The 16957-nt window shown below is 40.4% G+C and overlaps 1 protein-coding gene across 3 annotated transcripts in view; it reads left to right on the forward strand.

The window, feature by feature from the left end:
* The first annotated feature begins 432 nt into the window (after nt 1-432).
* ano1a (anoctamin 1, calcium activated chloride channel a) overlaps nt 433-16957 on the forward strand; it is a 43079-nt gene continuing 26554 nt past the window's right edge. For 2 of the 3 annotated variants that reach the window (XM_010749349.3, XM_019257727.2), the window contains exons 1-5: nt 2115-2571; nt 8011-8165; nt 12653-13000; nt 15734-15832; nt 16664-16815. In XM_010749349.3, coding sequence (XP_010747651.2) covers nt 2502-2571; nt 8011-8165; nt 12653-13000; nt 15734-15832; nt 16664-16815 — 824 coding nt within the window. In that variant the 5' untranslated portion in view covers nt 2115-2501. Of the gene's footprint in view, nt 536-2114; nt 2572-8010; nt 8166-12652; nt 13001-15733; nt 15833-16663; nt 16816-16957 lie in introns of those variants that run through there. The other variant, XM_010749350.3, reaches the window with a different exon arrangement.

Consider the following 16957-nt stretch of genomic DNA (forward strand, 5'->3'; position numbering starts at 1 on the left):
GGCTTGGTCAGGCAGAGATCAGACATGTGCTTTATCTGTTCTTCAAATTGCCCATTCCTTTTCTCAGAGTGAGTTCAGGGGTGGGGGATGTTTAGCAACAGGAAAACGTCTGCTGCAAGTCCACACATGTTTTTGTAGGAATGTCTGCTCACCTCCCTGTCACTTGGCTGGAATCATGCTGCCTGGGTTTATTCATAGTACATAAAGGTCTAAATACTGCACACATTAGATCACCAATAGAAAAGACAGGTGCACATGTCCGCATCTTACAGGATGTATGTTACAGGTTTAGCTCTTTGGGCTGTTAGCCAATCAGCCATCCGATGTATTTACATTGTCACGTTGCATAACCCACCAATGACTCCGTGTTCTTCAGAGCTGCTGTGTGGGAGGAGAGACTTTACCTGAGGAGGCCAGAAGCACTTCCTCCTCCGCCCGTCTGCACACAGGTGAGTGGGAAGTGTTACCTGGCCGATACTGCACGTATTTCTTGTTACCTTCTACCCAACGGCCTGTCTGTAGCTGTGGACAAAGGGTAAATATTATCTTACTTTATTAAACATTGGTGTCTTTATTTGCCTGTCTGTGTTCACTCTGCGTTCATTCATTTGTTCTGCACATAAACGGCTGGCTTCAGTTTAACACACATATGACCTAATAACGGGATAAAAGTTGGCCCGTGTTTTCATCTGTGATCTGAAATCAAAATGTGATGTTCTTTATACACGCTGGCCGGTTTGATTGACGCTTAGTGCCGCGGGGCGAATTTCTGAACGAGGCGGTTTCTCCGTTTGTTTGAGTTACACATGACGCTGGTTATTGTTTGATCAGTGAATTAAATGGGGAATACTCATTTGTCATCTCCAGTGTACGGGACCTAAATCCTCATTCATCATCAAACTGTCCTAAGATCAGTTTGAGCAATTCGTAGCTTTCCCTTATCCTCAGCGGGCTCGGAACACGGGGCGCGTCCTGACAGCAGGCAGCAGGTTCAGCGCCACAGACAGTTCGGAGATGAGTGAAGACATACATGGCACACGTAGAACAGATATTCAGAATATTCTGTAGCTGCCCCGTGCGCTGATTTCAAATATGAGAACTGAAAGAGCTGTTTTATCCTGATCATTCTGTAAAGCCCTTCATCCTCTCCTCTCTTCATCCTTGTGCGCCGTGGTGTGCGCCGTGTTTACGCGAGACCACTACAACGCTCGCTCGTGCGCTCTGATCACCTTGCGCCTACTGGAAGACCCCAGTGAGAGTGGGCGGCACCAGATGGCGCAGTGATGCACGAGCTGGAGAACGACGAGGCATTCAAGTCCCATAGGAAATAACATGCCTCACCCGTCTTAACGCTTAACAAATACCCTTTGCCTAACAGCTTCTGTGGATGTCCGTCACTTACATCTGCACTGACAGTGAGGGCTGCTGTAGATTTAACAAGGTCAAGCTTATTCCTCTCCTGTATCACCATCACACACAGCTAAGAAACATAAAAAGCATCAGAAGGCCACAGAAGGTCATTTAACACTACCTCCTGCTGTCCTGAAGAAAAACTTTCTTAGTTGATGAATGTGTTTGTTAATGCAGGAAGACAGAATTGAAAAAAAAAAGATTTTTTTCTATGAAAACATAAAGTATTTGAAGGAAAACGATGTATATAGCAACAATAATGACACTTCACATTTTGGTTCACGTATGAATTCAAGTAGATGGCTACCGTTTTTTGGATTAGGAATAAGAGGCACACTTTGGCATTTTATTGTGGAGCAGGTGGATGATATTTTCATCCAGGTGTGTGTTCAGAAGGGCCTCTGTGACTGGAGCTTTATGGTCATGTGAATGAGGGGAATGAGGCCGTGCCATGAGGAACTGTAAAATCGGCATGATGATTTCAAAAACTGCAGACGAGGCGGTCTAAAAAAATTAAACATTGACTTCACAGTTTTTAATAACAGTTGAAAGTTGAGGTGAGCAGTCTCAATGTGTCACAGGGAAACTGAGATGAACTGAGTGGAAAGCCACATTTCCATGTTTTCTTGTGACAGTGAATGCGACACCATTCTGGAGCGTTTGGCACGATTTGTGCTGCGCTTTCCTGCGCGTTTTCACACTGCCGTGTGAGTGGAGCATCTCACTTAGACAGAGAACGTCCTCACACACGGAGATATGTGTCTTAGCACAGAATGCTCTCACTGACAGATAATGTCATGTAGGCTGCACTTATTTTGGGCTGAAGCAGCATCTCTTACCACCTCATTGAGATCAATCTTCTCTGTAGATTCAGTCTCCTCATTCGAACAAATTCGACAGAGATCACTTTGACAGCTTCCCAAAAGAATGAATGTGGGATGAAGTGAGAGCTCTCCGTCCAGCGTTTCCATGCAACAGCAGAGGCTGTGAAGACACGGAGCACACGGAGGGTTAGATGCTGTTGCTCAGCTCGACTGCACTGTAGATCTTGTTGGGGTCTCTGAAGGAACCCTGAGCGCCTTTTAAATCCAATGGAGAAACAACATGATGGAGATGAGCCTGCTAGGAGTTTAATGCGGCACGATAGCGCAGAGGAGCCCGGTAAGAGTGTGTTGTTCAAACTAATTTAACCAGGAACACTTGTATGTGAACATCGTGATGATTTGTGTGCGCTGCTCTGAGACGTGTTTAAAAGATGGGCGCATAGAGGAACACCAGAGTTCACCAGCTTTTTACTCCAAGACGAGTGTGACTGCTATAGACACCATGGTCATACATGTCTCTTCATTCAGTTAATTCATATTTAATAATAAACAAAATGTGTTTCATTTTACACCCCACGCTGTTCAGCATGGAACATGTGTACAATCTCTAGTTGCTGTATGTGTTTACCACAACCAACAAGTGTACCTCAGTGGAAACAGTTTGAATAGAATCCCTCAGATGTTTCACAGTGTGGGTTACTGGTGGATGCACAGATGTTACTTCACAGATTTTCAACCAGCTGTGTTTTAAAGACGGGAGGCAGAGCTGGATAATTATTCTATATCATCACTTATTGTCTCTTTCTCTTTGGTTTCTAAATGAGTTAGTAACAAGTGGACTGTTAATAAAATCTCTTTCAGAAGGAGACTTTTAATATTCTTTAATGTTGGGGCAGCAGAACATGATGCAAAGAAAACAGTGACATATTATCACCTTATTAAGTTGTTAACCTTTCTGAAGTCCATGTTAGGTCTCCACCATCTCCTGGTTCTTGAGCTCCTAAATATATACACCAACTTCTCTCTAACTTTGCCCGTGCTGGGCAGGGAGTGTATTTGCTGAAAGTTGCAAAAAGGTTCCATAGAGCGCTCAAGTGCACCTCAGGGAGAAATTCTTCTCTGGGTTCAGTAATACAAGCAACATCTTTTACATTAGACATAATACTGTAAATACGTTTATTAGTGCAATGAATTGAATTAACATGTTTGCTAAACATTATTTTAAATGTCAATCATGCTGAAAGAGTGATTCACAGAATCACACAGTGCTAGCCTCCCTATAAACAAAGAGCCACTGTGTTTTGTCACATGATATGAATAGGATAGGATATGAGTATTTGTGGCTGTTATGTGCAAACTGGAGTTGATAGTTGTGAAAGAAAGGTATCGGCTCACATAAAACTTAGCGTTAACACGGTCAACTATTCCATCCTGGTCTTCATTATTTATGATGCATTCATGTAAATATTGGCCTAACTGACTTCAGCTATTCAGCTGAATATTTCAGCAGGTATTAAGATTAATGACAAGTATTCCAGTTCTTAAAGATATTACCTTGTCTGAGTTTAATCTCTGCTTGCAAGTTAGAAATGGCTGCTGAAAAATGTTAACCATGCTTACACATTTAATGCATTGAATGCATATTATTTATTATATTGAAGTGAGCACTTATAATTGAATGAAATGACAACCTCGTCTGTATAAAGCTTCAAATTTCAGACAGTTGGATTAATCCTAGTGGCAAAGCTTTACAGTGAAAACACATGTTGTTATAAAAGTAAATATGTACTCTGGCTGTCTAGGCTCTGTGCCAAGATGACAGTTGCTATCAAAGATTGGGCGCAGTGGTGTTGTTTATACAACACCTGTAAATACATATAATAAACTACAAAATATAACTGTTTTATAGCATCATACATTACTGAAAACTACCTATACCAAGCAACTAACACAGAGCACCAGTAACTACAATATCAATGCTTTATTAAATGATTCAGTGATAGATGCATGCTTGATGTTGATGAGGTATGCAATGAAAGAAGGCTGATGTACTGTACAGAACTGAACTTGTATTGCCAGACAGGTTACATCACTTCAGGTATTTCATTCAGTTGAGATTAAATAAGCGTGTTCTGTCATGCTTACTGCACGCTTCACCTGACCTGAGGCTCCGTCCTGTCTGAGCCAGTATTTACCTGTTATCATGAACGTCAATGCTTCAGTGCTTCAAATTCATTGTGAAATTTTAATATAGTTGCTATAAAGAAATATTAATTAAAATAAATATTTTCTTTCTGTAAAAAAAGACACATTTTCCATAAAACCCCATTGATCTCTATCTTTATCCTTCTATCTATCAATCTATCCTCCACTTCATTGCCAATGGTTCTCATACCTGAACACCAAAACAGGTTGTTCGTAACACATTACCTTGGTTTACCTTTCAAAACAACCCACATGAAGGGTGCAGTTGAAGTGTGTTTCTGATTCTGTTCTAGTATTTTAGTATTCATCATCTTATTTGTTGAGATTCAACAACAGTTTTCTGATCTGTGAGGTTTGCTTAGGTTTATGCACAAACACTCTTGATTAGGGTATGTTCGAAGTGAACAGCTGAAATGTCACAAATACTATATAAATTACCCAAAAGTAAATTATCTAAAAGAAGTGACACCAAATAAGCTGTTATGTTAGGTTGGGCGGCTGTGGCTTGGAGGTAGAGCGGGTCCACTAATCAGGAGATCGGCAGTTCGATCCCCTCAAAGTGTCCTTGGGCAAGATACTGAACCCGAGGGCTGTGCGATCAGTGTGTGAATGGTTAGCTCTTCAAACTGATGAGCAGCTGCCACCTTGCATGGCAGCCAATGCCATCAGTGTATGAATAAAATATGTATTGTAAAGCACTTTGAGTGGTCCGAAGACTAGAAAGGTGTTATATAAGTACAGTCCATTTACCATTTATGTTCACCACCACAGAAGGCTGCTGTCATTTAAACAATCGTGTTTGGCTTTTTATCAAATGCTTTTACTTCAACCACGACTCTGGAGCTCTAGAAAGCTTTTTATGCTGTAAATCATTCCAGCCACTGGCACCCACTGTGTTACAGTGTATAGTATAATGTATAAAGTAAATGGTAAATGGACTGTACTTCTATAGTGTCTTTCTAGTCTTCCAACCACTTAAAACGCTTTTAGACTACGTATCTCATTCATCTATTCAAACAGACACTGGCGTGCAAGGTGCCAACTGCTCATGGTAGCTACTATTCACACACATTCACATCCCGATGACACAGCCTTTGGGAGCAATTTAGGGTTCAGTATCTTGCCCAAGGGCACTTCGACATGCAGACAGACTACCTCCTGAGCCACAGCACCAGTAAAGACTGTAAAGATTTCATATTCATGTATGGTCTGTCCTGTATAACAGGATACTTTCAAAATCTGCTTCACAATTAGAGCTGATTAGCTTGGTCATGTGTTAGTAAGCCAGTGAGGGATCTGGTCTCACTACACTAATAACTGCTACAGCAACAGCACAGTTAGCAATGACAAGAACTGCTATTTAGAGGAAATGGGGCATTTGAAATTCAGTCCGTCAACATCATCATCAAAGACTTGTATAAAAGTGGTTATTTTTAATAGGATCCTTCTATTATTGACAATAAAGAAAGGCACAATCCAGCACATGTGTTGTGTGCAGTAAACAGATAACATATTGCTTGAAGCATGCACTCTCTGAGCACTTGCTGACTGCTTTTCCTTCACTCTGTGGTCCAACTCATCCCAAAGCATCTTGGTTGGGTTTAGGCGATTGTGGAAGCTAGGTCATGTGATGCAGCACTCCACCACTCTCTTTCTTACTTAAATAGCCCTTACATACAAGCAATCCAACCCCACACTATCACATCTCCTCCACCAGGAGGAGGATTGGTCTAATGTCCATTCCTCATGTCCAGTCGTGGGTTTTTTTGGAGCAATTCGACCATGAAGACTTGATTCAGTCTCCTCTGAACAGTTGATGTAGAGATGTGTCTGCTGCTTGATCTCTGTGAAGCATGTATGTGGGCTCTGATCTGAGGTTCTGTTGATTGTTGATTCTCGATGCTTGTGACTGTAATGAACTTCTCCTCTACTATTTACTGTATGATTGTAAGTGTGTAAAGCTGTCACAAAGCAAAATAATCTAAAATATAAAACATATTTAACTAACCACATCTTGATTTGAATTCTGTGCTCAGACATGAAAGTAGTACTGACATTCTCCTCTCAGTCTTTGCAGAATAATATTATATATGTTATATATTTACATGAACTAATCCAGTTTATTCAACTAAACTAATTCATTTACCTTTTTATCAAAATAATGATTTACTTTATTAAGCCTCCTTTAACTGCAGCATGAGGTGTTGGTCCTGTAAGTGATCTACTAGATGTCTAATAAATGATAAAATGATCATAAACTTTGAACAAACCTCAGTGTTGTGTCCTGCAGTGTGTAATCACTGTGTTCTTTATGACGGTTCCTCCAGAGCTTAAATTAATTAACACTATCCATCAGAGTTGTTGAAAACTGATATTCTCTTTGGGATTCAGATAATTTACTGTGTGTTCAGTGTATTGGTGTGTGTGTGTGTGTGTGTGTGTGTTTGTGTGTGTGTGTGTGTGTGTGTGTGTGTGTGTGTGTGTGTGTGTGTTTGACTGATAAATTGCCTCTTTAGCCAGAGTGTCAGTATACAGTGAGGAAGGCGTTTTTGTTGAAATGTCATTTGTGCTCCCGGAGGAGAGTATCCTGCCTCATAAATCTCTTCTTAGATAATACTTGTTAGCCTTACAGCCTACAGTACTGACATCAATCAAATCATGACAGCTATATTATTGCTCCAAAAGAAAGTGCTTTTCAGGGATATTATTTGTTATACACATTCACAGAGGAACAGCTTGTAATACTGCAGTTGAGCTAGCCAAGCGTCAATCAGTATCCATGGCGACAGCTGTTTCCTGTTAATGATGGGGAGTTTATCTGTTTATTTTTACCCTTCCAGAGAGTTTCCACAGCTGTGAGTGTCTTTACATGGAGAGAGATTCTGTAGTGAAGGAATGAGGAAGGATCGGTGTGGGAATAGGACCTCGCTCCTGCTCCAAATGTGCACCTTCTCAACTTGTGGATGTGTTCACTGCCATCACGTCAAGTCTTTTAGAGCACCCTGGGAATTTATTGTGTTATGAGATTAGATGAACCCAAATGTTTCAATGGAGATATGTCATTTCACTGGAGAGATGAAAAATACTTCACCTTCTAACCTCACTGAAGTTTTTCTCTGAAAGGTTCTTTATGGTATTGATATTGGCATTTCATGCAGGACATGAGGAAGAGATGCTGCCTTATGCAGTATAGTAGACATTTTCCCATGAGCTGCTAAATACAGCTAATCATGTGAAACTGTCAATGAATGATCCTCACACTGTAACGGGGAAAAGCAAATATCTTCAAAGTAGATAATGGTAGATATTATTATTACTTTTTTTTGCATTGTCACATCCATGTTGCCATGTTGCTGATGACTGTCCACTGGACTGACTGAACTATGGCGCACAGGCCCGGGTGCCCAGTGAGTCATTGGGCTCTAGGTCCAGAGCCTCTGTTTGAAGAAACTCACAAAACTTAGTTTAAAGTAGAGATGTCTTTTTAATCTGTATGTATTTTCATGGAGTGTCAGCAATCTTGCTGGGATGACAGGCGAGTTAAGGGGCCATCTCTATGTTCCTCTCCCAGGTTGTCCTCCCCTGGCTTGTGAGCACTCAAGCAGCCCACAGCAGGAGGAGTCCACCATGATGAGAAGGAGTGACAACTACCTGCCTGTCCCTGGCGAAGAGAAGAACCTGGATGTGGCCTTCATCAGCACCAAGCCCAGGAGCAATGAGTCCATAGTAAGATACTACACGTTTGTACGTGGCTGTTTGACACTTTTTAAGGGACCGCAGCTCCACTGAGCACATGGTGGAGTTTGTGAACAAAGTTGTCTGTGGTAGCATTGACAAGCACATTCATGCCAGAGAGATGGACATTATTTTAACATCTCATGTGTAAAGCGTGTGTGTTGAAGTGTTGAAGTGTCAAGTGTTGAAGCTCCATCGGGAGAAATCCATTTCCTGTAAGAATTCAAGGGAGATGAATTTTAATTTCATTCTATTGTCTGTACGGGAACAAGTTCATTAAAATCTTGTTGACACATACTATACACACAGTCAGTGTGCTGATACAACATCTATACACAGAATTACTTCTGTGCCTGCTTACACAGCAATGTGGCAAACAATAAAAGTCTAATGATCTCCTGAAGAACACTCTCATTGACAGCAATTGTACCTTTAAGATTGTTGCATCAGTGTTGTTCAGTTGACACAAGCTTTGCTGTGCTATGAAGACTGATCTCAGGTCAGGAGCACCTACTGCACAGGTAGACCAACATGCAGGCTCTAGTTATGGCACCCCTGTGTAATTATGTCTAATAGTCGGGCTCCACACAGTTACCATGGTGCCGAGTTATTCCAAACATGCTCTGGTCAGGTTTATTGTGGGATCTCTGTACTCAAAGTGTACAAATCATTTCAGAGCCAAACAACATGTTTACTATTTTCACTCCTTCTACTTTGATAAAATATATTTTTTGACTTAACATCTTATATTTTCATATGGATGAATGTATTTTTGTTTGATGATCTGGCCTATAGATACTGGAGCTCTGGAGCGCTTTTGGAATCACGTAGTTTCAGGAAGTTATTGTTATTGAAGGTGTTATGGAGTGCAATACACCAAACAACATTCACTGATCTAGTCATTTTACTGTCCTCCTAACAGAGGATCTAAAATTATGAAGTTCAGTATTATTGTCACACATAAATTCTGATGAAATCAGATTTGTTTATCTCCCTGGCAGCATGAGGGACATGGGATATGACTCTGAGGGTTTCCTTTCATGCTTTCAATTTGTGAACACCACAAATGGAACTCCATTCACCTCCATTGTGTTTGAGTGTATAAATATCTTAAAACTTGGACAAATAAAACCAAGACTGAATCTGTGTGGGTGACATGAGAAATATGTAATTTATTGTAATTTAGTCTAGTTCCCACTGTCCTTTCTCCTCCTGCCTTGAGAGAAGCGAGAGTTCCACAGGAACATATGATTAGTGACTTGACAACATGTTAAATCTACTGCTGCTGTAAAAAAACATTGTTGACTTGAAAAGTGAAGGGGTGTCTTAGCCCGGAGCTTATTATGGCTCAGAAATGTGTGTGCATTAGTGTGTGTGTGTGTAGGCGGCTGTGTGCATGGAAGCCCAGTGGAGAGGAGAACCTCATTTCCCGGTGGCTTGATGAGAAAAGAGTTCCTTTTGGTGAATGATGCATACACCACCACATCCTCATGCGCCCTCAGAGAAGTGACCTTTGACCTATTCAGCTATGACTACTTCCTGTTGAGAGACAGCTGAAGATGAGTGTGTTTGTATGCATGTGTGTGTGCATGTGTGGGGATGAGGCCAGGGGCTACATAAGTACACACACACACACACACACACACACACACACACACACACTCAGCAGCCCCTCATGCTGCACAGACACACACACGGGAACACACACTGCTGATTTAATTGTTTCAGCACTGTGCCTCTTGTGTCAATATTAGTTTATTAGATTCATTGTTGATCTACGGCCATGAAGGCCCACTCTATGACTTCATGACTCTTTTACTGACAGCAATCACTATGTAAACATAACTATTTGATATGAGCTGCTGTCATAAATTCCCACACAGCATGTGCAATCTACAGGTCATTAATTGTTACCTACTGCATACCATCCTTGGCCACTTACGTAGTATTGAGTCAGAACCTATCCATTTGTATTTAACAGTGTCATTAATTCATGTTAATTGATAAGATAACCAAACACTTAAACATTCTAAAGCCACTGATCAGATTATCTGCTATAATTGCTATAATGTGATCATAGAACATTTCAACTCATGGCTAATCAGCCAGAGAATTTAATGTCTTAACAATGAGTCTGTGTGATACTTTGTCTAGTTTTGGTCTCCACTGAATCCTAAGAAAAACTTTGAGCCACTAAATGCTCCAGTATGTTCACAAGCTAGTTGCGAACTTTGTGTGTTGCAGTCTGCCGAGCAGGTAGAATACAGAAGGTTTGTAAAACAGAACCATAGCAGTAAGGTTTTCTGAAGGTTGCCAAGTTGTTCATAGAGCTGAGACTGCAGTGATAATTCTTCTTTCACATTATTGATGAAAGCAGCTATAAGTAAGTAGCCTCCTCATCACATACACAGCACATGGTAGACCTCACATAGCAGCTTTGTCATATGCTATATAAATGCAGCATCTCAAAGAAATTCCTACCAATGAAATTACCACACTAACTGCCACACAGGCAACATGAGTCCTTGATCGGTTTGACCAGTTAGAAACCCAGCTGTGTCTCCATGTGTTTGATAGTGCAGCCTTGAGGGATACATCTTAAATGATCATTTTCATTGTTTTCATACTGGTTGCAAAATATTGAACCAATGGCTCTCGGACAATATATCCTGCAGACTGGTGATCTCCTGACTGACTAGCATCAGTGGCAGGTTGACGTTCTTGGTCCACGCTGGAATCTCTCAACATGTGGAACAGACATCATGTTCCCACCAAGATGAATTATAATGTGGCGATTCAATAATTTCCCATCAGCTGTATTTTTTTTTTTTGTGCTAACTAACATGTCAGCAAATGTAACATGAACTTAGATGGTGACTAAACATTATCAACAGAGCATTAATAGGTTAACAACATTGTGTAAATGTTGGCATGACAACCACTACTGTTTATACACTTACCTCCATGGAGCTGTGAGTAAGGCTCTAAGCCCTTCATCTCGTTATATTTTTTAGTTTCAAAATTCTACGATGGACTAAATGTAGGACATGGTTTCTATTTTTATGTGTTTATAGAAGCCCACACATGTTTGTACTCTCTTTTTATGCCTGTATTATTTGTTTCCTGCTTTTGGTGCTTTATGACATAATTTCCCCTAAGAATCATAAATTGGTGTAATGTAATCAAAACAAATATTTATCTGTCAGAGTTTACACAGTGTGATTAACAGCTAGTCTTTTGGACTGCATGTCAACTTGCCGGAGGTCAGTGGTTCCATAATCTCAGGCATCATATAAATGCAGACACACACATACACATACACACACACACACACACACACACACACACACACACACACACACACACACACCACACACACACACACACACACACACACACACACACACACACACACACACACACACACACACACTCAGTTCAAGCCTACAAATAGCCTGGAGTTTAGTTAATTAAGTGGCAGCTTACGCACAGCTGTTATCACACTAGACAAGGTCAGACTAGGTTTGATTTTTTTTTAGAATGACACTAGATCACAAAATAAAAGAAATATGGAAAATAATTCAGTTGTGGTGTTCTAACAGAAATCTGAATCATGAATTGAGTCAATCTTTCATATTTCAGGTCATTTTCATCAGTGGTATCAGTGGCTAAAAATGTGTACTTCTATAGTATATATTACCCCCTTGCTGCTGTAACAAAAGAATTTCCCTGTTGTGGGATGAATAAAGTAGAATCTAATCTAACAAGTTGTACAGGAAAAGAAAGGATGGGCTTGATATGATACTATGTGGCAAAGTGGGTGAGAGCAGACCATTTTGTCCCATGTGTATCATCAGTGTCATGTGGCACAGGACAAAACGAGGAAGTGCCCAACCACTTCCTGTATTTATACCCTGGCTGACATGATTAGTGATGTCACTGGGTTAGTCCAAGTGTGTGGGGTTGAGGTCAGTTAGTTTAGCAGTTATTTAGGTTTATTTGTGACTTGATTTACATATGGCTACAATGTAGATTAAAGATAAAGGAGATAAAAGTGTTTGTATTCATTTTAAGTGTTGTCAAGTGTGCAAGAATATAACTTTGTGAAGTCCCTGTATCAGGAGATCTAGAGGAGTGACCTATTTTGGAGACTTACAAAGATAGTTACCTACGATTTGTAGTGATGGAACTGTCACCTACACCTGCCCAATTTTAAAAGGCTCGAATGTTGGGAAAAATGTATTACACAAAATCAGAGTAGCAGTGTCTAGGTAATAGTTTTTCATGCTTGTAAAATGCAGGAATGCTTTCATATTGATTTCCTTTGAAAGTGACTGCTGGCATAGTGATCACTGAGAATGATTATGAGGGTAAAGTCTGCAACATCTGAAAAACAACATTAGCCTTATTTTCAAACAGTAAGAATTGCTTCAATAAATAAACAAATGATATTTTGTTTTTTCCTGTCTTGCTTCCAGCCATTGAAGAATCTCTATGCGGATGATGGCTCACCCCTGTATCCACAGCTAGGCCCGTACTTCTCTGATGGGCAGCGGCGGGTGGACTACGTGCTGGCATACCACATCCAGAGGCCCAGCAGCATACGGCGCCGCTCATCCAGGTTTGGCGACAACAACTTCATCCGACGGCTTCGACGCAGTCTGAGCATGAGAAGTAGCCGAGCCCCGCTGCAGCCAAAAGAAGACCCTGAGATCGCCGCCCAGGACCAACGGACTGACTACCATGAAGATGACAAGCGTTTCAGGCGGGAGGAGTTTGAGGAAAACCTCCTAGAGACAGGGCTGGAGCTGGAAAAGGATGAAGGGGTGAGGTCTTTGTTTACAGTATATATTATACATTATTTTGTATTATCTTCTCCAAATTGGCTTCCATACAGTACAAAATAGTCCTAGTTGAGACTGGTGTTACCAAGACACACTATAGCATCTTACGTTAGAGTTTGGTTATGTGTTTTTGGCATTTGGATGTGTGAGAGATAAATTTGAATTCCGTGTCATTCTCCTCTGTCTCACTTACTTTGGAGTTCCACTGCTGAACAGATCAATATACCACTTCATTATCCTCAGTGTAATGAGTTTTCCTGGTTGTATTGGACTAAAGAGGAGCTACGTGTCATCTCATTCTTCAAGTACCTTTAGGATCAAAGTCATACAAGAGTGCCACCCATTCAGCAAGTGCTGAATGAACTATTCTATTTTTCTTTAGTGACACCTCTGTGGTCTGAATCAATATGTCTGTACACCACATTTAATAAATGGAAGTTAAGCTGTGTGAAAGCAGAAAGGAGTAGCTCGTTATGTTGTACATATGGGCTCAGCTTGAAGACAAGCCTCACTGTGTCAGTAACAGAAGGTGCTCAGTGCGTTACATTTACATGAGGTGTGTGTGTGTGTGTGTGTGTAGGTAGGTAGGACAGCAGATATAAACATATCAGCAGAGATAATATAAGGAGAAATGAAGTAACGCTATAATTACATCACTGTAATTAGTAAGACGATGTAATCATGGGAAACTGAGTGGATTACAGTGGCTTTGTGAGGCTGTAGCCTACTGCAGCTAAATGTTTGGAGGTATAATAAAGCATGTTCACCATGTTGGTTTAATGTTAACATGTTCTATAACATTAAACACATTACAGCTGAGGCTGATGTTGGTAGTTTTGCATATTTGGTCATAAACCAACCAAGTGTTATTTAAAATATTAAAATGTTGATCTGATTGGGGCAGTGTTTAGCTCAGTTGGTAGAGCAGCCGCCCCATGTATGAAGGCTCAGTCCTTGCTGTGAAAGCCCAGAGTTCAAATCTGACCTGTGGCTCTTTCCTGCATGTCATTCCCCATCTCTCTCTCTCCGCATTCCATGAACGTCTCATGTAGGGATCTTCAATCTCTGCTACACCCAAACATAATGAAAGCCAATCCAATCCCAGATGATCCCAGATGAACCTGAACAGAGGGTAAACACAAAACCTGATAGAGAATCCATTCATATTCATTTAGGTATTATACATTTAAACACATAAACCCGAGTCCACCAACAGAACAGGACCTGAACTGAACCCTACTGGACTGAATATTTGTCCTGACTCAGGTGCCAAGTTTGATGCTTCTATTACTATTAGTATCACAGTGAACCAGTGAAGCTCTAGTGCAGATCATGCTCTCACTACCACATAGACGCTATCAATAGATTAATGTGGCAGTAATGAAGTTACTGATGAATAACTATGAGAAAAAGAAAGGAACAAATTCATTTTATACTTTTTCTTTTAGAAGAAAAACGGACTGATCTGAGTTGGTTATGTGTTGACAGCCAGCTAATTGTTTTTATAGTTAATCCACATCTTTGAAGAGACTCCAGAGCATTACTTTGACATCAGTATGTTTATTTTTATATCTTATCTCTTCTAAACATGGATGTTTGCTCCACCATATTCCTGGTAGCTCTGCTGTGTATTTGCTACGTGAGTGGAGCCATGAGCAAAAGGAGATTTGTTTTCTCTAGTGGAGAACCAGAGCTTTTTGTCATTTCTGTAGAAAAGTCAAATGGAAACAAATTTACTCTTCACACAGTGAAGCATCCATTCCAATTCCTCATATGTTCTTTATGGAACTCATAGTGTAAAAACTGAAACTCAGTAATCTCATTAGAGTCTACGGAGGTTTGAGTGTGCCAAAATGATAACTACGCAAGTTCTTTGTGGGTAGTTCTGTATGGATGATACATGATCTGGAAATAATGGAAGTGTACTTCCCGGTGTGTTTTATCACAGAGTAGCATGGCCACCTACCAAAAAAAACAAAAAGCTGAAAACTATGTTTACATTTGTGACATGTACTTGTGCTCATGTTTGATTTGTTTGCTTTGGACGTCAGCATCAATCAACATCAACCAGCCTCAAGGGTAGATCTACAATGACACACAAGATATCCAGGCAATTAATAAGAGAACTACTAATAAAAGTTATCAATCATCAGACAATAACAACCCACAACAACATAAAACAATCTATTCTCATTCAATTTTTTTTTTGCATAATCTCAATAGAAAAAGTTGTGAATGTCCATTAAAGGTTAAACATGTGGCTTAACACCTTAACAACACACTCAAACACACTCAAAGACACACAGTAAGTGTACCCCCAATAGACACTGAGGGCAGAGCAGATCAATAGTTTAATTGGATCAGACAGTACAAACCATGTGAACATTTTATTTTGAAATACAGGCTAAATCTGTGTGATATATGAAGTCAGTCAGCTAGCTTGAATTGCTATGTATTTCTGTATCCAGACGGGTCAGTGTGCTGAGCTCAAGGGTGTGAAGTGAGTCTGGCAGCATATGAGTGGTTTTACATAACAGCAGAGGCTGCAGAGACATACGCAGCAGTAAAGACAGCAGTTTGAGCTAAAGTGGATGTAGAGTCAACCAAACATGTCCTGTTTATAGGGGTACATTTTGGAAAGTCATGAGCAGTCCCATGTTTGAATGGTGGGTGCATAGACAAGAGTATTTAAATCAAACCTCATTTGTCTTTCAGAGTAAGATACCTGGAATCGGCTTCCTGAAGATTCACGCTCCCTGGAACGTTCTGTGTCGAGAGGCTGAGTTCATGAAGCTTAAAATGCCGACAAAGAAGGTGCTTCACCCATCAGTGAATTGTCCATTTGCCAATGCATATTGACATTCTCTTTTTCTTGCCCTGAGGCTGCTGATCTGCTCTCAGAGCTGCAGTGCTGAGATATTTCCTGTTCCTCTGTCCTTTGCATTCATGGAGAGTTATAACACCCCAATGAGGCCGCTTTGTGGTGACAGCTCTTAGAAGCTTTGAGTGTGAACTTGATAGAAATCCGATGGGAAGTGCAATCCAATAATTTCTTCTGTATTCACAAGGGGACACTGTGCAGCACAGACCTCATTACAATCTATGTTAATTGTCAAAACACAAAACATGAGAAGACTCAGTCCAAAAATACCAACCATGTTTTTTGAATCATCACAATTAAACTCTAAAATGCATAAAATGCATACTTTCGGTGACAAAAAATGAGCATGACCTCAGCGGTCAGGATTGTCCTTTTTAGGACTAGATAAAGAATACATGAAATGGTTTGTTTAGGGTAGATTTTAGATTGTTTCTAGTTCTTCTAACTTAAGTGCTCATCAGGTTAGTGAAGGTGACCTTTCCTATTCACTATATACATAAACACTGCAGACCTTCAGTCTGCATTTCAAATCGTTTTCATCAAACAAACTGTATGATATGTATTATATATTAAAGAATACAGTGGAGAATGTTCTCTACTGCTCCTATCCAAACCCTCCAGAGCTCTCCAAGTGCTCCTCACTACAGTTGTTATAATATCAGATCAAAGGACATTTGAACTTAGAATAGTCTTGAGAAGAAATTGTGATCTTAGTGACACCACCTTTTTGAATAGTCTTTGAAGTTATTTTGCTCCCTCTGCAGGTTTACGATGTGAAACAAGGCAGCAATCTGGTGGAGAAGATCCGACTGTTCATTCATAAAGTCACAGCTCCTCTCCACCCAAAAGTAGATGCCAACAGGCCACAAAGCGTCAAATCCCTCTCTCACCCTTTCTCTAGAGAGAAGCAGCATCTGTGAGTAAAATCTGACTTTCTGTTTTCAGTTTCAGTTACATGTTGGAGCTGTCCATCCTCAGACAGAACGTTTACGTGGACATCAATAATTTGACCTGAACCCAGTTATAGAGCTAACTTTACCACTGACGTTACATCATTA

The sequence above is a fragment of the Larimichthys crocea genome, chromosome I (assembly GCF_000972845.2).
Source record: "Larimichthys crocea isolate SSNF chromosome I, L_crocea_2.0, whole genome shotgun sequence".
Lineage (NCBI taxonomy): Eukaryota > Metazoa > Chordata > Actinopteri > Sciaenidae > Larimichthys > Larimichthys crocea.